At 39.7% G+C, this 25,043-nt stretch overlaps 1 protein-coding gene across 1 annotated transcript in view; it reads right to left on the bottom strand.

The window, feature by feature from the left end:
• thbs1b (thrombospondin 1b) overlaps nt 1-3,537 on the bottom strand; it is a 12,569-nt gene extending 9,032 nt beyond the window's left edge. Inside the window, exons 1-7 of the mRNA XM_017412031.3 lie at nt 3,320-3,537; nt 3,108-3,192; nt 2,386-2,945; nt 2,079-2,154; nt 1,674-1,757; nt 1,436-1,545; nt 498-623 (exon numbers count right to left, since the gene is read on the bottom strand). Coding sequence (XP_017267520.1) covers nt 498-623; nt 1,436-1,545; nt 1,674-1,757; nt 2,079-2,154; nt 2,386-2,945; nt 3,108-3,171 — 1,020 coding nt within the window. The 5' untranslated portion in view covers nt 3,172-3,192; nt 3,320-3,537. The remainder of the gene's footprint in view (nt 1-497; nt 624-1,435; nt 1,546-1,673; nt 1,758-2,078; nt 2,155-2,385; nt 2,946-3,107; nt 3,193-3,319) is intronic.
• Nucleotides 3,538-25,043: the final 21,506 nt, after the last annotated feature.

Raw genomic sequence — 25,043 nt, 5'->3', positions numbered from 1 at the left:
ACCCCCCACCCACCCACCACCAAAAAACTGGATGTCGGTTTCATAGCAGTGCCGCACTTGGCACTGAACTCCAAAAGCTTGCCTTCCAGCTGTGTGTTAATGCACAACCGCCCCTACAAGTGCACACTTTCATGGTCTCCCTCCTGGAGTTCATCACTGACAGGAAAGAAAGAGGATATACAAAGTAGCAGAAGAGAAAATGAGGAAATCAGGCCCCACCGGTCAATTGAATAGGAGATCTCTGCCAAATATTCTTCTTTTGTCATAGCCAAGAACTTGTTCCTTATTATGGACATCACTTAAAAGTCCCTAAAGGCCACACTCGAGTTAAACTTTTGACAACAGGCCTGTCATTACAACACCAAAGCCCATCGGCCTTCTGCCAAGCCACCAAACTACTAATTACTGACCAGAAACGTTGAGGTGGTGGTTAAGAGTGCATGCTTTTATGTGTGTTGTCTTTATACGGATCGGGGAACATCGGGGGAGGGGCTCACCTGACAAGTGCACTCGGTGCAGTCATCGACGGTCCACTCGTCTTTGTTCTTGCGCACCATTCCGTTGTGGATGCAGACGCCGCTGTGGATGCCAATGCGGGTTTTGATCAGGTTGTTTTCATTCGTCTGGGGTTGGGGAGAAACAGGAAAAAAGTAGACGATGAAGAACCTTTTGAACTGATGCCACGAGGAAGTGAATGATTAAAGTTAAAGGTACTCAGAGCAAAAACACGAAATCAAACTGAGCTATATCAGACGGTGCAGTTTGACAGAGTTTTCTCCAGTGGTTTTCCAGATTTACTGAATGCAATTCTGAAATGCGGGTCTGCATTTAATATAAACGAAGAACTGGGCTGAATCTGTTGAAAACCACATGGAAGCTTGAGTCACATGATCAACCAACATTAGGCTGGATGTAGTCTGTAAACATATATGTTGAGATTAAGAATCTTGCTTAGGTAGTAATATAAGAATGAATCAGCTGCTAAATGCAAGAGAACACAAAAAGAACGAGTAAAACGCTTGTCAAGAATAAATACTGGGGATCAGTCAGGGCGATGGAGCGCCATAAAGACAGATCTCAGCATGCAAACCTGTGGTTTTGGTGAAACGTCTGCTATAGCAGTAAGTTTAAAGTTTAATCTGTTCACCTATTTTCAGGCTCTTTTTGTAGCTAAACAGATACACATGGTAATTGGCATACATTCACAAATTTTGCTTACAAATTATTATTTTAAGTTCACATTAACCATTTATATAAAAAATATTGTGCAGGTTAAATTTCATACTTTATGATTTTTTTATGTCCAGTCTTTATAACTTTGCGATGAGTGCCTTTAATGTGCTTTAATGCATCTCTTTAGGTAAATCTAGCAGAGACAGAGCAGTAGACACACAGATGGCCTCTCAGACTCTGCCTTTTATAGCGCCCTCCTTACCAGCTGGCGGAGCTCATTGGACAGCTCCTTGACCACCACTCCGAGGCTCTTCAGCTCCTTGAACATGCTGATAAGATCCTCGCAGGAGAAGCCGCAGACCATCTGCAGGTCTTCATACAAACAAGTCGAGTTCAGACAAGTCGAGTTTCAGATTAAAAAAAGATCAAATTAAAAGCTGTGAGTCAGTATATTGGAATATGGTGATTTCCAGGCAGCAGTATCATGATGCAGCGGTTACCTTTAGGCTTGTGGCCGGTGTAGTCTGTTCTGATGGCAGAGGAGCCGTTGAGATTATTCAGGATCATGGTGTCACTTGTAACAACTGTAAGACAAACAGTGTCGTGAAATGTCACAAAACTTACTGATGAATGACAAAAGCACGAACACCTAAAGTCACAAATCAAGTTCAACTTTAACTTAAAAATCTGTTAAGATAATAACACCGGAACCCAAAGAATATGGAGAAATTTGTAGGCTGACATTCCTCAATGAAAAAACGTAAACTTGACACTAAGAAATGTAAGATTTTATGACGATATCAAGAAGCAAACTACAAATACTCTTTGGCAGTCACTTGTTAGAACCTAGCAGCCCAGGTGGCAGATAATTACGCACATTAACCGTCTTGGTTATGATTACTTACAGCTTTGGCATCCTTTGTTGCGCAGGATGGCTTCCAGGGTTGTTCCAAACACAAACCGCACGTTCTGAAGCACCCCCTGCAAGTTTCAGTGCTTAATTTAAGTGAAATCATAATGGGAATAAACTGCTTAACAGTGAATTACATTACAGAAACAATAACTCATTTAAAAAAGGGACTTTCCGGAATTACGCGCGTTTTTGCGCATTTGGACATCAGTCCAGTAAGTTGAATGAATGATTCTGTTTTAAAGATTTAAACAAAATTCACAATTTAAAGTTAGTATTGAGTCTTCTGTCCATGCTCTCACCATGAACCGGTCGTTCACTGCCCCCTTTCCCACCCTGAGGCGCGCGCCGGCAGGGGTGTCGTGCGTCAGGATGCTTTGGATCGGCGCGTCCATCTCGGCGGTGTTCACCTCCTCGCACCCGGCGTACAGCTGCACGCGGTCCTCCTGCACGAACAGCGTGATGTTCCTCCAGTGACCCGTGGCCAGGTCCGCCTCCTCGATGGAGACCACCTGCTGCTTGTTCTCTGTGGAGAAAACGATGTCCAGCGTGTTCGCCTTGCCGTTGGAGACGATCTCGAACACGGGTCCGGAGCCGTCCCGCTTCTCCACGGTCAGGAGGCTCCCCCTGGTCCGTTTGAACTGCTTGAAGTTGAGCAGCAGGAGGAAGCCCCTCTCGGCGTGGATGGAGTCGATCAGGTCCCTAAAGGCGCTCTCGGGGACCGGGGGGATCAGGTCCGGGTTCAGGATCTTGTAGGCGGGGCTGTACGGGTCGTCTCCTTTCACCAGGGTCACCCCGTGGTTCTTGCTGGGGACTCTGATGAGCTCAAACAGGTCAAACACACTATTGTCGTCTCGAGACTCTGCGGGTGAATAATAAGAAACAAACTTTTGTTTGACGGATTTCTGCTCTAAAACTTTATTTCTCTCCTTAAATTCTAAGCCATAAAGTGTTTGTTTCATTTAGACAAAGAAAAAACACATGCAAAACGAATAATTGAAAAAGTTCTCACAGTAAAACTCACCTGCGACTCTCGCACTTTCACAGGTCCAAAGCATCAAGAGCAGAAGCACTCCTGTGAGCTTCATGGTGAAACACCAACCTGCTGCCTGTGGGAAATAAAGAAAAGCCGACAGTCCAACCATTTACTCCTTCAGTGGCAGACAGAGCCACAGCGCAACAGGTTGAATTAAACAAGCAGATTTCTGCAGCTGAGAATGGAATGTTTCTACTCACCTGTTTAAGTTAAACAGCAGAGGAACAGGATCAAATCCCTCAAAATCTGTAAAAATCCAACAATAATCCTCATAGAAGAGTTTGTGGAAAGATTTTTTATATATAAAATATCCACAGCGGAAAAAAAGAGACAAAATAATCAAACAAATTTTCTGATGCTTAGCCTAATTGAAAATCCTCCTCTGGTTTCAGCCGCTAAAAATCTCCCTTTAAAGCCAGGGGGGACAAAGTGTTATTTAAATAGTTTGATGCCTTTCCTAAGACGTGGCCTCGTCCAATCAGGGTGAGGAAGGGAAAAAAGGGACGAGCTTATCCTTTTAGAGAGCGGGGGGAGAGAGAGAGAGAGGGGGGGGGGGGGGNAAAAACCGGTTTCCACTCCGGGAAGGGGGACCAGCCTCAGTGCGCTGCCCTCAGATTCTTAATGGGCCACTGTTTCCTCTCACAGCTTCCATCCATCACACCTCAGGGGCATTTCCTCCTCACACAGACTGCAGAATATTTCAACATTCATATTTTTATCAGCTTCTACTGCAAGTGAAAAAATATATATAAAAGTCACCCAAATAGGTCTTGTTCTAAACAGAAGATTAATGATCTACAATAAATGTATACATGGCTCATTGCCCACATCGTAAGAGCCATAAATATCCCATTATATCTTCATAAACAGTTTGGGCTCATATAGTCTGTTTCTGTGCAACAAAATAATAATTTTCCGGTGATCTTTTATCATCCTTATTATTTTCTTATGCTGTATGAGATAATAAAAAGTTGAGGTTCAGTCCCTGTTCTGGTGCAGTTCTTGCTGCAGCCACTAGGAGTCGACGTGAGTTCACTGCTGAGGCGCCTGAGGCGGCTCAAGATGCTGCAGCAGCACCTGAACTGACATTTACACTTAGGGCTTTGTTCAGATTTTGCAAAATCATTTGAAAACAATATGTGAAATATAATAATCTAATCGTGTTTAGATTATTGACACAGTGAATAAAGTACATAAAGAAATTAGATAATTGTGTAAAAACTTCCATCCCTCCCCCGTTAGACACAAACAAGCTTTGACTACCTGGTTGATGGTTTACAGATCCTCCTCTGACAGATGAGTATTCATATCTTTGAGAAAGTGAAGCTCTTTGTAATTAATCTATTTGTTGCATAAGACCCAAAGACTTGATATGCTCTGCAGCAGGTTCCAGAGCTTTCTGTTAAACAAATGAGTGCGTGGTGATGCTGAAGGCCTGCTTCACATGTCTCAGGATGGAGCTGTACCCCGAGGGGTCCTGAGGTCAAAGCAGAGCTGACTCCTCTGGAGCCGACGAGTCTGACTCAGATCAGGAGCCCTTTCTGAGCCTGCAGGTAGCTTGTTCCAGCCTGTGGAGGACCTCAGGTCTCATGATATTGGACTTGTCTGCAGGGTGATATGAAAGATCTGATACCTTGGATGAGCATAAACCTGAGTGTGCCAATGGACTGACTTAAGCTGGAGTGACACACAATGGGAGATTCTTTTAGATCTCATTTATTGCCCGTGCTACACTGTAAAATCTAGCATATTGTTTCAGCTTAGAAATATGAGTGAAAGGCTTGCCTCAGAATAATGTTTCATGATGATGAACAAGACGATATTAGATGAAGTTGGAGTCTGAGCAATGATCTAAGAAGAAAAATGAATAATAAACAAAGTAACAAGGACAGAAATATCAAACAAGATTGTAAAGAGAGTATTAAGAAAGGAAAAAAGAGAAGAGGTCAAAGAAATGAAGAACCAAGATAAGAAGCTGAAGAGGAAAGAACTAAAAGAAGAGAAAAACCACAGTGCAGTACAAGTATGTACATGAAAACCATATCCCATCAGCTGCTTTGCCTGAATAATTTATGTAAAGGAAGTTGATGAGTAACAGTTTATGACAGCTGAACAAAACTTTCCATAACCTCTGTCCCAGTTTCCACCCTGTTACTGTAGCGTCCCGACAGGTCCTGACCCTGCCTCAGGTCTGGTTTTTCATTATTGCTCCTACTTTCCTGCCGTAGGTTACTTTCTGTAATGTGCCGTTAGAAGGAAGATGAGTCAGAGGTGGGGAGAAAGAAAAACAATATGACGTGTCAGTCATTGCGAGGCCTTGATGTTCACTGCAATTTGTGTCACACTCGGTTGGAAAAACATGGACGTGTGATTGAAGATAACAGGAAGTGAAAGCATGTTTTACTGATGTTTTACAATCAGTCTTTGCCCTGTTATAGACAGGTGCCCTCTGTAGGGTGGATCCCTTTCCTTAAAGGTTAACAGGAGAAACTTCAAGCCCCCTTTGACTCTAAACAGAATCAAATGTGAACGAGTTTATAGAATGGTGTTAGAATAAAACCAAACTCAGATGGGAGCTTCATTTTCACCCTCGTACAGCCTGCGATCAAAGATGTAAAACTGTAGCTTAGGTGCCCCCCCCCCCCCCCCCCCTCCCCTCCACTTGTAAATATCCCTGACAAGAAGACAGGAGTAATCTTTCCCAGTCAGCTGCTCATATTTACAACAAATCCAACATGGCACAAACTCAGCTGTATGTTCCGTTTTGTTCTATCAACAGAGAAGTCCTGGGAAATCTGTTGAATTTTATTTATCAAACAAAAGAAACACAAACATGGTTTTAGTCTACACTTCTGCTTTGCAGTTTTCTTCTGTCACTTTGAAAATATCATGCAGAAAATTGTTAATCACTTAAAGACCAGAATAATGCTTTCCAGATGAGTTAAAAACATGCCATTTGACATGAATTTGATAAATGAATCACTTTCATCATGTCAGCGAGTTTCTGATAACAGCTGAACTTGTGACTATATGTGCTGGAAATATATGTGAGCGGATCCATTTGAGCGTATAGGTTAAGGTTAAACAGAAGTGCATGTGCCCCTGTGTTCGTTTGGATTTAGTCCTGCAGAAGGTTGTTTAACCTGGGCTCTGTTTTTCATTGTGTTTGGACAAAAAGTTATTGACACAAAAGATCAATTGGCAAGCGAAACAATGGCTCCAATTGAACAGCATCAGGTTATGATGCAGAACAAAATGAAGCCATTTGTATTTGCAACTGACTCCGACTCAGACTGTTATCATTAGTAACTTGGATGTTTTATTTAACTTCCAGTTTCTTTTAAGTTAAACCTTCCAGTGTTCGTGTTTTTGTGTGAACGGGACATTTTTTCTGATGCTTAAGGAGAAGTCACACCAGTCTGAATCAGATACGACCGTTTATTTTAGTCCTGAGACTCAGAGGAGCTGGAAGTCTTGATTTATTTTAACCTGCTAAGGCTGATTGTTGGTATATTTATTTAAATGTTATCGCCACCTCAAATTAACATTCGAGCCAAAGAAGTAAAAAGTCCTGGAAATAATAGAGAGGGTAGATGCTGGCTAATAAAACTGTATCTGCACATTCTGAAAGAAATACGGTATTTCTGCTCTTCAAAGAGGTACTGTGAGCTGTTTTTACACTTAAACCATAGTTCTTAAATGTTCTTGAGTTGTGCAGAAGGAACATTTCCCACCTAGTGTTCAAGTATTTAGAAGGGGCACCCAACCATTCATGTTCTCACTCACGTCTAGGTACAATTCTGAGTTACCAATTCACCTAACATGCATGTGTTATAAAATCCTCTTGTAGTGCAGCTGCCTTAAACTGCATGTTTTTGGTCATTGGGAGGAAACAGGAGTACCCGGAGTAAACCCACTCCAGCACAGGAAGAACATGTAAACTCCACCCAGAAAGGCCCCAGGTCGGAAAGCGATCCTGCATCCTCCTTGCTGGGAGGCGAAAGCTCTAACCACTGCACCACTTCCTCTAGAGACAACCTAAAAGCACAAGTCCAGCAGACAAATCACCCGGTGTGAACTACAATCCAGACAAAATCCAGAATTCTCCAAAGCATTATCATGTGTGCAGACAGTTCTGTTATGCTTTGTTTGTTTTGTTGCTGTTTGTATGACTGTTAGGGATTATTTCCCAAAACTACACAACGCTTTTTTTGCTAAAAGGTAATTAGTGAAAATCTGCAAAGTGTATCTTGAAATTTTGCAACAATTTTGACAAGCACAAACCATATTCCAACTCTGCTACGTTACTGGACCCATCTCAGGAAAGCAGCTGACCTCCCAGGTGCTTTCAAGCTCTGGTCCTCAGTGAGATGTCAGGATGGATTCTTCCTTTTAATACTGTAAACACCTTATATTGTAAACCTCACAAACGGATAAGATGGTTATTTTGTGATAAAACATTGCAGCTGGTGTGGCATTTGCAATTTATTTGCAAGAATTTAGTGATTCTGAACTGTTTGAGACACCTCAGCCCAGGTCAAACAGTAAATTTAACATATTGGTTATTTAAAGTTGTTCATTCTATTGTTGCATTGAGAAGATATGTATCAGATTCTGCTTGAGTCAACTTCCTTTGGAAAACAGCTGCATTATTGATGTACGTATGGCTCCCAGACAGACAGAAACTCTGAAACACTAACAAGCCCCCTCTGCTGCTTCATGGTAATTAAACAACACAAAGCAAAGAGACGCAGAGCTGAAGCTCCACAAATTGCTCTCTCCTACATTCATTTGTCAGCACAACCTTCCTGTTAGAAAAGTGAAAGCTTGGAGAGGCGAAATCCTTTCAGGCATCCCTAATGAACGTTGCTCTACGACTGAAGACAATGATTTACAGTCCCAAACAAAGAAGTGACCAGTTGCCCCTTTTGGGTCATGTGGGACTTACGCAATTTGTTGCTGATGAATTCTTCAGCTCAAAATCCAGTTTCTAGTGCAGACTCACAAATCCCCACCTCAGCATTTCTTTGATTAGAGCCCACTTTCTGCTCCCACATAAACTCCTCACTGGAGTGTTCATCCATGACATTACAGAGCCTAAGCCAGGATCATTAGCTGAGTCCTGAAAAGACACAGGTTGCTGCAGCTGCTCTGTGATTTCTAAATATCTAACAAGCGTCTAAAGGAATGTTGTCTTGATTCAGTTCCATCTTCAGCCTATTAGGTGGTCACGCTGTGCCAGCTTCTTTTCACGGGCTTCCATGGACAATGTAATTTGCATTCCTGAGCTCAATGGCTTGGAGGAAAAACACATTTGGGCGTTCTGAATCATCTGATATAATTGCTGCCGAGAGCGTAACTGCAGGTCCTGGTTAATTCCAGCAGGGCTTCCAGCGAAACGTTTTCCTCAAATTTGGCAAATTAACACAAAGGTTTGATTCAACCCTTAGCTGTGCTGCAGCTGTTAAACATCTGTTTACTGTTCAAAAGAAGATACAAGGCTGGAGTTACACATGCACTTCGGGAATATAAACCTTTCAGCTGATTTAGCCTAATTTTTTTTTGAGGCAAACATCATAGTAATAAGTGAGGCATCTGTGGAAGGACAAATAAAGAAAATAACTCCTGGAAATTCTGTTGAGCAGATTATAACAAGCCTTCTTTCTTCTGCCACTTGCAGTAGGAAGTCTTCATGTCTTTTCTTGCTGCTGCCAATAATCTGCATCACCAAGTGGAACAAACATGAGTTCAGTCGTCCCGTGAGATTACAATAAAATGTCACAGTGATGTTATGAACTCTCCCGTTCTGAACGCATTCCCTCATTTAAATGTACAAATATCAATAATCAATCCATAAATACAAAACTGTGACAACAAAAACTCCACCATTTGAGTAAAAAACTTAAATAACATGCCTCTTAATTATAAAACCACAAATTACCTATATCTATTCCTATTTGAACATTATTCTACAAATCAACTGCAAAATCAACAGCAAATAGTATCATTAACCCTAAATATGATTCATGAAATTCCTAAAATACCAATATTTTCTTTTTATAAAGTTTCCTAAATAAGAATAAATAACCCATCATCCATATCATTTGATAATTTTACACTTGTACTGAAAAACACATCTGCCTTAAAGTGATTCATGCAAATAAGGTTTAAAAATCCAGTTTCTTCATCACTGGTTTTCATTCAAAAGAAGAATTTCTGTAAATTATTTGGTTATAGTTTCTAACTAGGTTTGTACATACAAATTAACTAAATCTAAAAATGTCTTTTCATTTATTTTATTTGAAATGTAGGATCTTGTTACTGAACCTAAATATGGTTAAACGATGTCAAAATTAGAGTCAGATGTTTGTTTTTAAAGGACATTTCTGCAGATCAGCTGCTTCAGATTTGTTCTCAGATCTTTTCAGGAGGGGGTTTATAATTAAAATGTGAATGAACTTCAGGAATAATTTGCCTGTGCAGATTTTTGTAACTCCACAGTTCAATTAAAATGCCTGCAGGTGTTTTTTTTCCCAACATGACAACTTTAGTCAAGCCCCCAAGACCTTTAAACACAAAATGTAAAATCTGGATTCAGGTATGTTGTTGCCACCATCCTCCTCCTCTCACAGGCAGACAAACCAGCCGTGAGATTGTTCTTGTTCAGCCGTTTAAAATTATGATATTTTTGTGAACATAGACGTAATTGTGGAAGAATTTCAAACAGTGGAGGACCTTCATGGCCTCGCAGTCATAACTCAAAGAAACAAACACAAACTGTGTTTATTTTAGCAAAAGCGGCAATAAACAACTTTCTGCCTGCTTTATTTGGAGATCCAGAGAAGGTCACCTGTCACGTCGACATTCCTGGCATACCTTTGCAGGGTGCATAAATACTGCGGGAGCTTTCTTCCGTGCGCTGTGTTTATCTGCGTAAGAGCCGGACAGAAATCACTCAACTCAACAAGAGGAACTGCAATAATCTTTGTTATGCATCAACTGAGCTCAAGAAAAAACGTTTTTACATAATTGTGTGAACTGATTCACACAATTATATGAGTTCGCCTTTTTTAGGGTGGATGCTGACTCAGCATCTTTCCTGTTTTTCTGCAGTCTAAATACTTCTGCATGCTTTGTGTTATTTAGGCCATCCATGTGTCAAAATGTTCAGCTGATTCAGGAGACGGGTGCTCTGACTTTTGGGTTTTGTGACTTTAGGCTCTGTTTTTGTCTTCTTATGCTACTTTTAGTTTTTAGTTACCAATCTGTTAGCTTTTAGCTATTAGCCATTTGCTGCTTTTATCTGACATTCTGCTACTTTTAGCTTTTGTCTATACTTTTGCTAATATTGGCTTCTAGCTAATATTTTACTGCTTTTAGCTGTTTTTTGCTAGTTTGAACCTTTAGCTAGCCTTTTTATTTTTGATTCCTTTACCTACTCTTCTGCTACTTTTAGTTTTTAATTAGCTTTTAGCTAACATTTTGCTGCTTTTAGCTAATGTTTTGCAAATTTTAGCTTTTAGCTCGCCTTTTTCTACTTTTAGATTTTGGCTAGTGTGTTGTTACTTTTACCTCCAAGAGAGTTTTTTTTAATTATTTTACTTCTTTTGGTTTTTAAGCTACTGTTTTGCTCCTTCCAGCTTAAACAACTTCATTTCAGCAAATATTAGCAAAGTTATTCAGCGCTCAGTTCGCTGCGTTATTGCAGAAAATGCAGTTTCTCTAGCTCAAGGGTGTCAAACTCCAGGCCTCGAGGCCCGCTGTCCTGGGAGTTTTAGGTTTTTCTGCTCCAACACACCTGATTCAAATGGTTTAATCACCTCCTCACCAAATCATCAAGTTCTCCAGGAGCATGGCAACAAGTCATCCATTTAAAGCAGGTGTTTTAAAACAAGAACACATCTAAAATGTGCAGGAGAACAGCTCAGGAATGGAGTTTGACACCCCTGCTCTAGCTTGTTTTGATAAATATTACATAAAAACCTGTCATGCTCAGAAGTAGCACGGTTTGGTTTAAAGTGACACATTAACGCTTGTTTTTTTGTTTGTTTTGCAGTTTGATTAGACTTTAAGTGGTGCTGTCTTCCAGAAGCTCATTTCCAGGTGTACAGTAGTAATAATAAAACATAAAAAGAAAGATGCCACAATGCGCACGGACAAAAAGGGAATCAGTTTAGACTTGCTCAGCCAAATTAAAGCAACACACACAACTAGATGAGTGTTTGTCAATTGCGAGCAGTTTCAGATAATGGGTGTGGATCAGAAGTAGGCAGTGACACGCAAAGGCAAATAAAAAGTAAAAAAAGCTCCTCAGTGCCTGTAGGTACGGACGTTTCACAGCTCAGAGGAAGCAGAAGCTGCTCATTGTGGCATCCAGGGATGGTTTACATCAGGTGTAATGACTTTGCTGAAGGATATGCACCATGCTCCATTTGTCAGGTTTATCTCTCCAAGCCTCTGTGTACACTGAGCCCAGTCACAGGCACTTATTTCTGCTCAGATGACTAAGGTTTTATTAGGAGTCTCAGAGACTCAAGCAACACGCTGAAGGACATCTTCTCATTATTTCTAGCAAACATATTCATCTGCCTTCTGTTTGACCTATTTATGATCTCGATGCGGGACGCGGCTACTAGGTTAAAGTGTTTGCAGTGAGATAAATTCTTTCAGGAACTATTTACTGCATGAGTGAACAACTGAAGGTTTAGTGAATCCTGAAATACTTATTATAAGACATTAAAGGGATTCGGGTTTATAGTGTGGTTCTGTAGAGAGGTTATGAACAATTAGCATCTTACCTGTGGTACACAGCTTTTTGAACAGACTCGGTTCGGAGAAACAGAGGTTAATTCTGCTGCTTTAAGAGTTAATTGCTAATTCAAATAAGGACAAAACCAGAATTACGGCCATCTTAAAACAACTCCAGTGCAGTTTAGGAGTCTTGCTGCAGCAGAATTTACAGTTGTATTTACTTATTTTTTGTAAGGATACATGTTATGCTGTTTAGAGTGCATTTACTTTATCAACAAAGTTTTTAAATGTTGCAATAATAACACTTATATATAGCCACAACAGTTGAAAACTAGACGTAGCTGCTACCTAAAAGTCTGGTATCAACTTTGTAATAATCTAAGATAAGAAGGAAATGCCTACATTTTCATGTATGAACTGTATGAGAAAGATTAAAAGAGATGTTCAAGGTGCTGGGAGTGGCTCACTTTGGTCACCATGGTAACCACACACCTGTGTGTCTTGCTCCCTGACAGCAGACAGGCAGGCAGAAACAGACAGAAAAGTAAGCCTCCTACGAACAGTCCTGTGAAAACTACAGGTCGGATCTTTAAAATTCTTGAACCGTGAGCTACAGAAGACTGATGGTCGAGTACGTGAACTTCCAGTTTTGGAAAGAGTGTTTTGAGCTAAATTATAGCTGAGGGTGTGTGTTCTCTGCACCCGAAAGGGTATTGGAGAGAAAACCATAAGTTTTATAGCAGAGAGAGACACGTTGGGTGAAAGAAGACAAAAATGACTTTGTTTTGATGTATAATTTCAGTTAAATTGTGGAAGCTTGCAGACAAATTAAAAGTTAGTGTGCAATATTATTAGTCAGTCCAAAAATCAAAAAAACAAAACGTCAGTTTGGTAAAAACCATAAAAGATATCAAAATAATGCCAATTCAGACGTGTAAAGTGTAAAGTCATGTTGTAATTTTCTTATAAAGTTTTGTTTTTGAGCTGTTTTGATGTTGAAATGTATATGTTCACATATTCACATTTATCATAAAGACGTTTGCTTGCTGGAGGGAACCTGCAGAACCTGCAGGCTGTCATGTTATTTCATGATCACAGGTGGGATTAAAAATCCAACAGAACATTAGAAGTTATTTGTGCATGCTCTGCAGTTTAATGTCTGCACAAAAGGCTCATGTGAGGCCCGTTCCTGACGCTGAGAACCCCTCAGTGAGTTCAGTCTCAGAGGGACAAATCCTTTATTTACCCAATCTGTCTGACAAAGCAGATGTTAGTATTTCTGTCACGCAGACATTCATTCAGCTGCTTATCTAAAGCCTTCCCACTTTGTTTGACATTGTATCCCCCAGCTTTAGCATAAAAAAATTAGCTCAATGCGGAGTGCTATTCTAAAAGTTGTTGTTTTTGATGCACAAAAGAGAAAATCTTGTTTCTGTCAATTTAGTTTTAAAGATTTTGACACACGTTGCTTGCAGCTATTCTTTATCCCATGTGTGTCTCTGCAGAAATGTTGAAAATTAAACAAAACTGTTGTGCTGGAGAACAACCAGGCTTAAAGAAAACCGACTCATTTAAGGCCTCACATACAGTTATACAACGAAACTCGGTGAACTCATTTGGTTTTACAAACTGCCTGTACATCCTGAAACGACTTGGACTTCTGTACAAATCATAAACAAATTTAAAAACAAAGATATTGTTGAAATAACTCAACAAATTCACATGATTATTTTATGTCGGAACTAAATGATCGTAAAAACATTTCAGATTGCAGGTAAACTGATATAAATTCAATGTAACCTGAAGGTTTTTTGTTGTTATAAACAGTATCATTCAAAAGTCTGCATGGTTTTATTTTACTGTAAAGTCTTCGCAGAAGACAGCAAACAAGTCCAGAGTCTTCCTGAATGTGGTTAGCAGTTAAAACAGATTTTAATTTGGACTTTGCAACAAATGTAGAAAATTTTTTCTCAACATTTCTGTTGGGATTAATTTTGTTCTTCTGTGTCATTAATCATAGAGTTTTTGTCATATACTTGGTTTTGGTGTTAACTTTTTATCATTCTGGAGTTTAGTGCATTTATTTTCATGCTTTTTTTGTCATTAGTTTTCCTCTGTGTGCTCCAGTCTTTAGGTCACACCTGTGTCTGGTTCACCTGTGTTTCATCGGTGGATTGTCTTGCCTCTGTTAGGTTTCCTTTCAGTTCAGCCCTGTTTTTTACTTCATTTATTTTCAATTATACGGCTTTCTTGCATCTCCCAAAATCCTGGAGGATGTCTGGTAATTTAGGCTCGGAAGACACTTTAGGAAAAATACATGTTTTTGTCGTCAGTTAGGTTAATAAAAACACAAGCTGCCAAAACATAACATAATATTTAACAGTAAGTAAAGTCATTATAAAGGTGCACAGAATAAATCTTGCAGCACATACAGTGTGTGGGTGTAACACATCAAGCTCAGTGTGGTTCAATAATACAAATATGTTAAGCTAACAATAAATCACATCTCAAGTTCAGGTTTATCTCTCTCATCTTGTTTTTTTTTTTTTTTTGGTTTTGTTGTTTTGTCTCCATGTGAACTTTTGTGAAAAGGTTTTTCTGCAAAACCTCCTTCCGGACTTGTTCATGGGTTCTGTGCTTCATCTCTCACACACTTCATCAGCAGAGAGAGAAAGAGAGAAAGAGAAGAGAGCACTGACTGGAACATCTCTGAAAACTCTGCATCCCAGTAAACAGATGCTTATTTTGGCAACAATTCACATCAGTCAAAGCATTTCCAGGAAATGATTAGTAAAATATTTCTTTTTAATTCCTCCTCCTTCTTCACATTTGACAGCAACCAGGGCTTGGACAGGCAGCTCTGTTGATGGGGTTGCCTAGCAACCGGAGGACACAGAGGATCTCTGGCTGACTGTGTGGCAAGGCAGGGATCTGTCTCCCCGGATCAGGAAACAGGACCCAAACCCAGGGTGGGGAGGGGTGAAGACGTTGACATGTACACAGCAAAGGCCTGTGTCAGGAATCGTAAAACACAAGTTTGAGCTCGAGCTCGTAAAACTTTACAATTAAGCATTTTTTTTACAGTTTTATCAGTGCTTGGATTGGATGATAAATCTGTGTGTGATAAGCTGTGTCACTCACATGTATGCTTTCTGCCATGGTTATTTTGTGTACGAACATTTTATTGACTCATATCCAAGTTAAAAATCATAAAAATCACAAGAAAGTTACTGACTGAAGTAGTGAAACATCAGGCGGTCGATAATGTTAACTGATAACTGTTTATTCCATCCTGACAGGTGTCAATTTGTTGTGTATTGTGTACAAATATTTGTATTCAACATAGTTTTAGTACAACTAGATGATCAGAGACCGCCGCATTAGAGAGTGAGTTCCAAAGGTTTGAGCCCAGACTGTGAGTCACCGACACACTGAACCTCACATCAAACCTCCACTTGTTGTTAAATCTTGTGAAGCCCTGAAAACAGGAGGCCGGGACCTTGAGCTTCAGGATGGGGGCCGTCAGGAGACACGTGGAGGCACGTTTGGTGCATAGTCAGACGTCTGACTCAGGGAGCGAGACGAGCTGCATCAAAAGGGCAATCTGTTGTTGGTGGACGGGGGGGACAAGGAGGCGAGTTACCCAGGTGGGAGGTCACGCCCCACACGGGAGTCCCCGGGAAAGTGATAAACAGGAGGGTGGACAGCCAGGAACGCCCTGATGGTTTGTACAGCTTATTCCCGAGCATGAGGCAACCATGTAAATAAACTTTAGAGGAATATTTCCCACTTTTACCAGGAAACAAGCATCAGAGGAACACGAGAAACAAACACAGATGTGATGGGCTCTATGGTTTTCTTATCACATGATGTTACAAGTTTTTTATATCCACCTTCAAATACATACTTTTATCATACTTCATACTTTAGTTGCTGTTTTTCCTTTTTTTAATTGTTGCAGCATATTCTAAAGAAATGTCACGTGTCAAAACTGACTTTTTTTGTTTATATTTTATGCTGCCATAAGTGTTTGCTCAGTGTAAAGGTTCTATTCAAGGATAAACATCCCTCAAAAATCAATTTTAATCGCTTCTGCAACATTAAAAGTGTTAGTGCCTCAGTGTTTTACTGTAAACATTTTCAGAAATATTGTTAGCAAATACTTTATTTGTAACTCCAGTTAAATAGCAACATTATCTTTCTATTTGAGTTGTGATTCTGACCACTTGGCAAGTCTAAATTAAACACTTCACCCCAAACCGTCATGTGCAGCCAAACCGTTTCTCTCTGTTTCAAACCAATCAGGTGTAGTTTTAGTTCATAAAAACACATTTTATGTCATGATTTAGATCTACCACTTCCACATTTGTCCTGACAAACAACATCATCCACACTTGCCCTGTCGGTGTCCACCCTTTGTCACATTCTCTCTGCTTTAGAAAAAGCTGTAAAATAATCGCTCCTCACGGCGCTCTGGCCCCGACCCAAAAGCTGCAGATTACTGAATGGAAATGTCTGCGGCGGGGTTGACAGCATAGCTTCTGCCCTGTGGGAGTCAGAAGGGTCATGTTTGTGTGGATATCAAGTGGAATTATGGCACAATGGGAGTAAAATCCCCCGCTTTGATCCCGAATGAGCAACAAAAGGTGCAGGTTTAATGGGTTTCTGCCAGGCTCCCCGCTGCTTTTGTCTGGCCTTCTTTGGAGGGCAGGAAGTTATTTTTGGTGGAGCTACAAGTCAAGAGGAATCTTTGTTTGTTATCTTTCATTATTTGCAGTAATCAGTTAAATGTATCACGCCCACGAAAACTGCAAATGTTGACACAATCTAAATGACAAGAAAATGTGTGTACTGTTTTCTTTGTTTTTTTGTTTTTAAAGGGTAACTTTAACCAGATTTAAAAAAAAACAATTTGTTTCTGTAAACCTGAAACGTGTTTTAACTGGATCAAAATTACCTTAAGCAACTCTGTTATTTCGCATAAGATGATCTCATTCTGAACATCTCGCATGAAAGGCAGCGGGCGAGACGCATTCCTTCAAGCAAAGCTACGCCTTTAATTTCATTTAACAATTTCTTTATCAAAATATAAAAAGAAAGAAATTCATTCATATCCACACTTTGCCTTTTTGGACAAATTTCCCATAAATCTGTGTTCCTTACATCAGGCCCAATCTTTGGAAACACTTTAAGTTTACCTAATCTGTCATTGTTCCTGTTTCTCCATGAATTTATCATCTACATTTTACAGCAAACAACAAAACTAAAATAGTTTTGTTTTTTTAGTGACGCAGAGGCAGCTGAAAGTGGATTCATTGCACTGAGATGTTTTTAATTTCATATCTTAGTTTCATAAATCTCAAAAACTAATTTAAAGCTTTTATTTTCCTAACTATAGATCAGAAATTTACTCATAATGAAGCGTAATTAAATAAATATATAAGATTTTTTTAGAGGGAGATAGTGTTTTGCAGATAAAATCATTAACCTGAAGCGAAGGAAAGCTGTAAATACAAATCTGCAATGTGAGCCAGATAAACATGAAGAAACGAACAGCAGGTACTTTATCTAAAGTAGCTGTCTGTCAGTGAGGTGTGACCGAAAGAATTCAGGTGTGGAAATGTTGAGGTTGAGGATGAGGTATGCGGGGAGAGCAGAACAAAAGTCTGAGAGCTCAAAAGGAGCAACTGAGGATAACAGAAGATGAAGCTTGAAGATCCGAACATTAAGGCAAAAACAAAACAACAAAACGTTGACCATCAAATATGAAAAGAAACCATGAAAATGACACAAATGTTAAGATCAGGGCGTGTGTTTCATGTTATTTCAAAATAAACTTTACCTTCAGTCACATATAGTTTGAAAAAGCACCAATTTTATCATTAACTTTACATTAAAATCATGCCTTAAAGCATAATAAACAATGTAATTTCACACTTTTGGTTCAGTTTAGTTTGAACAAATCAACACAGGTCCTTTATTACATGATTATGTTGATTATTTAATTTATTTTAAATGATTTTACAGTATATTTACACTTTTCTGTAAACGTTTGGGCTCCTAAATAAATGTTTTTCTGCTCGGTTTGATCCATAGATAGAAAACGATGCAGCATAGTTTTAAATAAAAACAAATTAAATTAAATTAAAAACAGCACCTTTGCTGAGTAGAGAGCTAACAGCTGCCAAAGTTCAGCTGAACTGGACTGAACCAACTCAAAGAAGAAGGTAGTAATTGTATTTAAAAATAATTACTAGGTACCCTGTAAGGAATGTAAAATTTGAGTCAACAGACACTGCGTAAGTTTGCACCCCCACTTTAGGAATCAGTCAACGTCAAAAACAGGTTCTGACGAGGTCACAGTTGAACTGAAGTTTAAAAATTAGTGAGTTTTGGATGTTTTTTGTTAGTAATACATAATACAGACCTGCTGCTGACCAGTAATAACCGTTTACATAAGTCACCAGGTTGTATCATGTATTAATATTATTATTTTTTATTTATTATTAAACACCCGGCTGGTGTTTACTGAAAGGGAGAGGAATGCAAAGAATGTCTGCCTTTTGATAAATTTGATTTTTCCTGAGTGAAAAGTGCTCATAGAATGTGTCACTGTCACGGCGAGGCCTGAGCGTGGCGAACCCAAGACGCAGACTCATTTTTCAAAAAAACAAAAACTGATTTAATAAAACAACAAAACTAGAAAACAAAGCTGACGTGGCAGCAAAACAAACTTCTAACAAAAAATCCAGGTATTAACAGAGGTGGGACAAGGTAAGATGAAACAAGGCAAGGCAATACTAAGAGCGACAGGAATAAACATCTAACAGGCAACAACAACAACAACGATCCAGCGGGGTGGTGGAGAAAATGACCAGGTTATATGCACAGGGGATAATATGGGAAGTGGGCACAGGTGAGTGATTACAATGACATACAGGTGGAGATGGGCGTGGCAGACCTAACAGGAAAAGTACTGGGGAGGTGGAGAGTGACAGGGCATGAGCAGGAAAACTAAACTGAAACAAGACAATAATCAAAAACAACAAACTGAAAATACCAGACTATGACAGTCACAGGCAATCCCTGAGACGGGTCTTATCTTAGAGGAAGGATGCTGGGAATCCCCATTTTTATATCGCCTAACAAAGTAAAAGATCACCACATGTATGGTCTTATGTGCAGAATTTAGACAGTAGGAACATCGCTCAAGACTTTATTCAAGAATCTAAACTTGGCAAACTAAAAATGACTGGGTGACTGCCTTGTCTGCCTCAAAAGACTTAATGCAAAATAAGATCTGGCACGCTGCCCTTTTTTTGGTGTGGTTTGAATTACAAGATGCCCTGTAAACAGTTACACTTTTGTCTGGAACAACTCAAACTCCACAGATGCTGATAAAAGCCGAGCTCCAAACTAAAACCTGTGTCGAAATCTTTAAAATTGGACTGGACAGGTTGTTTTCACGTCTCTGATTTCACCAAACTTTAAGGATTCACTTGCAGTGGCAAACTAAGACAGCAGGAATATCCTTTTTCTTGTGCAAATATTTGACAGTTTACTTTAACCCACAGGAAGAGATCCAGGTTATGCTTCCAATAAATAGCAGAAGCTGGAAATAATCACAACAACAACTGCTGAAGAAGCAGTCGGGCTTTGAATCTCGTCCTTCAAGTAAAAAATAACAAATATTTAATTGTACTGATAGTGGGAAAAGTGAAGTGGACTAAAAAACTGACCCAGGTAGATATAGTCTTTATTTTAATAGGATGTGATTACTATAATTCTCCTTTTTATCCTTTAAGGTTTTGTCTATGTAAGAATAGCATCACGTTCTTGGCTGAGCAACAGAGCATTTTTCTCCAGACTGAAGTATTTTGCAGTTAATTAAACAAGTTTGGACTCAAAATAACTCAGCACTGTTTCTTTTATATTACTAGAATGGTGGTCAGGATTGTCGTATTTAACATTTATTCTCCTGAGAAAGTCTGCTGCCAACAGGAATTTAAGAAATTAAAATGAATTGTTGCTTTACATTTGCACAGTGACAGCAACAATTTTGTGTTTAAGAATTTAAAGTGGATGTTTAAGGAAAGATGTCTCTAAAATAAACCATTTTTAGTACTCTATTAATGTAAAGAGGAAATAAAAGAACTCCCACTCAATAAAATGTGCATTTACATGACATTATGTAAGGAACTGGGTGATGTCTGTACTTGTCCTGATCCTACAGCCGAGAATTAGTTCTTGATTAATTTCATTGAGGTTTCTTGTTGCTGGAGCATAAAAATTTTAAATTATCTGCCCATAAATACCTCAGTTTGGCACTTTATTAAAACTTGATATAAGACAAACTGAACAAATCTATCAGATGGTCAGGGCCTGGATGCTGAGGTTTTGTGCCGGGGCCTCGTTTAATTCCACCAGTTGCATTCCTCTCTGATTTTTCGTGCTCATTTTTATGGATTACACGATTAATTTGCTTCCTGAGCTCATAGCAGATCCGAACTTCTCCCAGAACAGACACCTCTGCCTCTCAGTCTGAAGCGCTGCAACATCAGCTCCATTTCAGGCCCTCACCACTAATGACAGGAGAGGATCCCACTTTTCTAATTGTGTTTGCATTAAAATCACAGTTGCGTGCCGCTGCAGCGTTGGATCAGTGAACCTAACTCGCTCCAGGGAGCAGTGGGACACCACAAGTTCTATGGAAATGTTATAAGCAAACATATCCATTTTAGATTAAATATAAACACACAGAGATGCTTTTTTTCCATTTATTTCTCGCCTAATTACCTCCGCCAAGGAGGTCATGTCTTCAGTAGTGTTGACCGGTCGGTTTATTTGTCAGCCTGTCTGCAAGATTACTTAAAAACGTCACTTTTTTAACTATCAGTACTTAAAAACTAAAAAACTGATTTTGATGACATTTTCAGGAAATGTTGGGGTTGTCACAAAAAACAAGCGATTAAATTTTAATGTTGCTCTGGGTCACAGTTCGGATTTTACAGGCTTTTAATGGGAGGTTTGTGTCTCCAAGTGCTTCGAGTTTTTACATATTTGATAATTTTTCCATGAAGTTCAGCAGCTGCAGATCACTGCTTTGAATTTTTGAACATATTGATAACGGCTTCATGCATCGACTCGGCATAAACTGCTGAAAGAGGGTTTGAAAGACAGTTGAAAAGGTTATAGAATATGTTGTATAAAATTATAAAAGAAAGAAGCTGTAAACCACATCAAACTGAGAAATGTGCAGCATCAATATATATATATATATATATATATATATATATATATATATATATATATATATTAAAGCCTGTTTAAGTCACCAAATCAGAACTCAGATCTAGACACCAGAGGACGTTTAAAGAATTAGTCTTGTTTTTTCTTACTTTCTGGCCCTGAATATACTCAGTTTTAGCTGCAAACATGACAATTTTGAGAATAATTACCACTCATCGCCCTGAAACGTAAGGGATCGTGTAATTACCTGTGTCTGTTTGTTTGTTTGTCTTATCTGTTAGCAGAATATCTCATAAACCCCTGAGTGGATTTTAAGGACACTTTTAGAAAGTGATCATTGGATGTACGTCTATAACTAATTAACTTTTGGAGTCAATCTGATCCAAAATGGCTGCCACAGCTGATCAACCTTAGTCTACTCAAAAGTGGCTACAGCTCAGTGAATTTTACAGCCACTGAGGTAAAATTTGGTGTGGCAGTAGCTGAGAGTCGTTCACAACACATACGCCATGGGCTTGCAGATTGTGTGAGATGTCATATAGATCAGTGGTGTCCAGTCCTGATCCTCGAGGGCCACTATCCTGCATGTCTTAGATGTTTCTCTTCTTTGACACACCTGATTAGAATGACAGAGTGATTAACAGGCTTCTGCAGAATTTGATGACCTGCATAGATTGTGTATAAAGTTATTTTTACCCAAAACAGTTATAACTTCCTCATTCATCAACATAAGATGGTTTTAGGTAGCTCTTTGCTTCCCCTCTTTCACATATTTTACTACTCCACTCTGCCTTCAGTCGTCACATTCTTTAATTCTCACTGTGTTGGAAATCTGTGTGACTTTTCCTCCGCAGATCAAAGAGGCAGTGAGTGACAGGGTCAGAGGAAACATTGTTAACGATGCCGATACTGTGCCATCAGCCTATTTGCCGAATGTTCTCCTAAACAGGAAGCCAGGAGAAATTACTTCTCCCCATAATTATGTTGAGCTTGTTTTTCCTCCACATATAGTATTCTCAGGGTAAACTTGCACTGAGATCAAACGCTGGGATGTTGATCTCATTTTGGAGGGGGCTTCCAGAGAACAGCAGCAGTAGATTATTGGACCTAAATACTGTTTTATAAGTGGGGTCATCCACATCATATGAATACATTTACTTGAAGCCTCTTATTGTTTTGCTCATCTATATATAATTAGTGAACAGCACAAACTTTGACCTTTGCAGGTAAAATGAAGGGCAAGGCAGGTGTAGCAGAATGTAACGATCATGATCACATTCGCCAAACTTCATTGGTTATATTTGCTTCTCAAAGAAGATGAAAGACTTTTCTACTTGTCCTCCAAAGTGACTCAGTGTTGTGTGCCCTGGTTTATGTGACACCAGAGGATTGTTTGAATTATTTTGCTTCATTATCTCCTAAACTGAGAGATGGATAAACACCTATCTGCTTATACGAGGGGTCTCCAACTCTGGTCCTGGAGGGCCACTATCCTGCATGTTTTACTTGTTTCCCTGCTCCAACACGCCTGATTCAGTGGTAAAATTACCTCTTTTTGTTCTGCAGAAGCCTGTTAATGACACACTAATTTAAATCAGGTGTGTTGGAGCAGAGAAACCAGTAAAACGTGCAGGATGGTGGCCCTCCAGGACCAGGGTTGGACACCCCTGGCTTATACTGAAGCAGAGAAAGAGACGATAAAAACTTTTTCACTCATCTGCAGGAGTTTCCCCACCTGTGGACGGGAACGACAACCTTCAGCACTCACTGGCTTAGAGGACCACCGACTGCGCTAAATAGTGAGACCAGCTTTCTTCCTCACAGTCAGATCTGTCTCGATGTGCGGTTACAGTGGTATTGTGTCATAATTTCATAATTATTCCAGCTTGGTAACAATCACACACATTATTATGACAGTAGTTCCTTTAATTTCTAACTCCTAGTTAGCTCTGCTATCCCTCTTATCCCATTTATTATTTTATCAAAGGTCATTTTAATTCGTACTTGGTGTCTGAACGTCACTTTAAATGAACCATTAATTCAACCACCTTTTTGCTATAAAGTTTAACTGGAATTGCTCCATCATAACCCATCCCATGATTTGTAAGAAATGTAAATAAATCCCCTCTATAGTTAAAGCACTGTTGTCATTTAGTTTCTTCCATGTGTTTTCAGGATATTTAACCCAGCTGAGAACCCCTGAGCATAACAATCATAAACCCTGAGCCAACTTTAACTCAGTAATAGGACTGTTTTTTATTATTTACGCTAAAGAGGTCATAACATGGTGGCTAGAAGACAAGTTTGGATATACATTATACAACAAATAATGTTCTGTGTCAACACACAGGAGCAGGAAAAATAAGACAATTCTTCACCTTTGTGTCCAGTCAGTTCTTTGTTTACCATCTGACCAATATGAAATGATGACATGGCGCTTTGCAAATTTCCTGAAACATTTTGCACATTTAACCCCCCCAGAAGCCCTCAAAAAAGAGACAAAAGCTTCTCTGCCTCTCTTTGTCTCTAACTTCAGGTCAGTTTGCCCCGAAGGCCATGGGAGGATTAAAGTTTGTTGAACAATAGAAATCCTGTTTGAGAACAGTGAAAGACCTAAAACGTTCAGTTTTCTACATCCTGAGTTACCGCTGCATTAAAAAAAAAGCACGCAGACACAGCATAAAGTGATTCAGCAGTGGTTCATATGAAACAGCTTCCCAACTCTCTAACTGGACTGTGGAACTACATGTGCTGCCTCTAGTTTGAAATTGGACTATTACATGCCAAGAGCTGATGTTTCACATAATCTAGTCAGAAAAATTGCCAACTGATCAACGTCCGAGGGGAAGTTTGATCAGACATGTGGGAGACAGCCGATCCAAGTGTGTTATTCTCTCCTACTTACACTTCTGACTTCAGCTCTGAGCAAACCTTTCTAATGTTTTAGAGGGAGGCAGGGGACATGATGTCAGAATGGACGCTGTTCAAAACTTCCATCACGAATCCAGCTGCGTGAGTGTTGGGCCAGAACATGGTCATCGAAAGTCACTGCAGCCACACAAGAACCTGCTGGTGGAGCCGATTGGAAAAAAGCTTCTCAGCTTCTACAAAAAGGTTCAGCAGGAAGAGATAAGCACTGGCTGAGGAGATATATGTAAGGGTTTTCATGACTGCAGGTCTCACCCAAGATGGCTGCCAATCAACGGCAGCTGCGCCTCGTCAACCTGCTGAGGGCTCCTCAGCATAAAAGCCAGCAGTCATGATGGACTCGCCGCTGGAGCATTGAACCTCAATGGTAGTTCTGTCTTCAGCCAGTATTTGTGTTTGAGGAAGAAATTACTTACCTGTGTGCTTTGTGCCTTCAGATGAGCCTGGCCTGTTTTCTGAGTACTCCCCTCGACAATCCTCTGGAAGTCTGGTCTGCTGCCCTCCAACCACTTGCCTGTCTTCATGCACCTCATCTCCTCGGAAGGCTTTTGGATCTCACCCATCTTCTCCACCAAGGATTCAAGAACCCGTAAGAGAAAAATGCAAACAATTTGAGTAACACCAGAACAAGCAATCTCCTCCAAGAACCATCAGTAAAACTCTTTCCTCTTCTTCAGGATTCCAGCGGATGACCACTGTACATAGCTTTGCACCTTTCTCCACTGTAAATAATAAACACTGTTTTGACTTTTTCGAAAACTGATTTCTGTCGTTCCTGGTTCTCGTACCAATCTGGGTTCCCGAGACGTGACAATATATATATATTTTGGAACATGGGTGAAGATTTTGGTTGAGTTTCTAAAACTTAATGGGGATATTTTTACACAAGAAAACCAGTTAAAATATTTGTGCAGATACGTAAAGGAGCAAAAGGTCAAAACATTGCATCTTAGTTCAGCTTTGACTATTCTCCAGATATCCTGTTATCTATGAATC

Source organism: Kryptolebias marmoratus, linkage group LG19 (assembly GCF_001649575.2).
Source record: "Kryptolebias marmoratus isolate JLee-2015 linkage group LG19, ASM164957v2, whole genome shotgun sequence".
Lineage (NCBI taxonomy): Eukaryota > Metazoa > Chordata > Actinopteri > Cyprinodontiformes > Rivulidae > Kryptolebias > Kryptolebias marmoratus.
The sequence above is the reverse complement of the archived record's forward strand: the minus strand, read 5'-3'. Positions and strand labels throughout refer to the sequence as shown.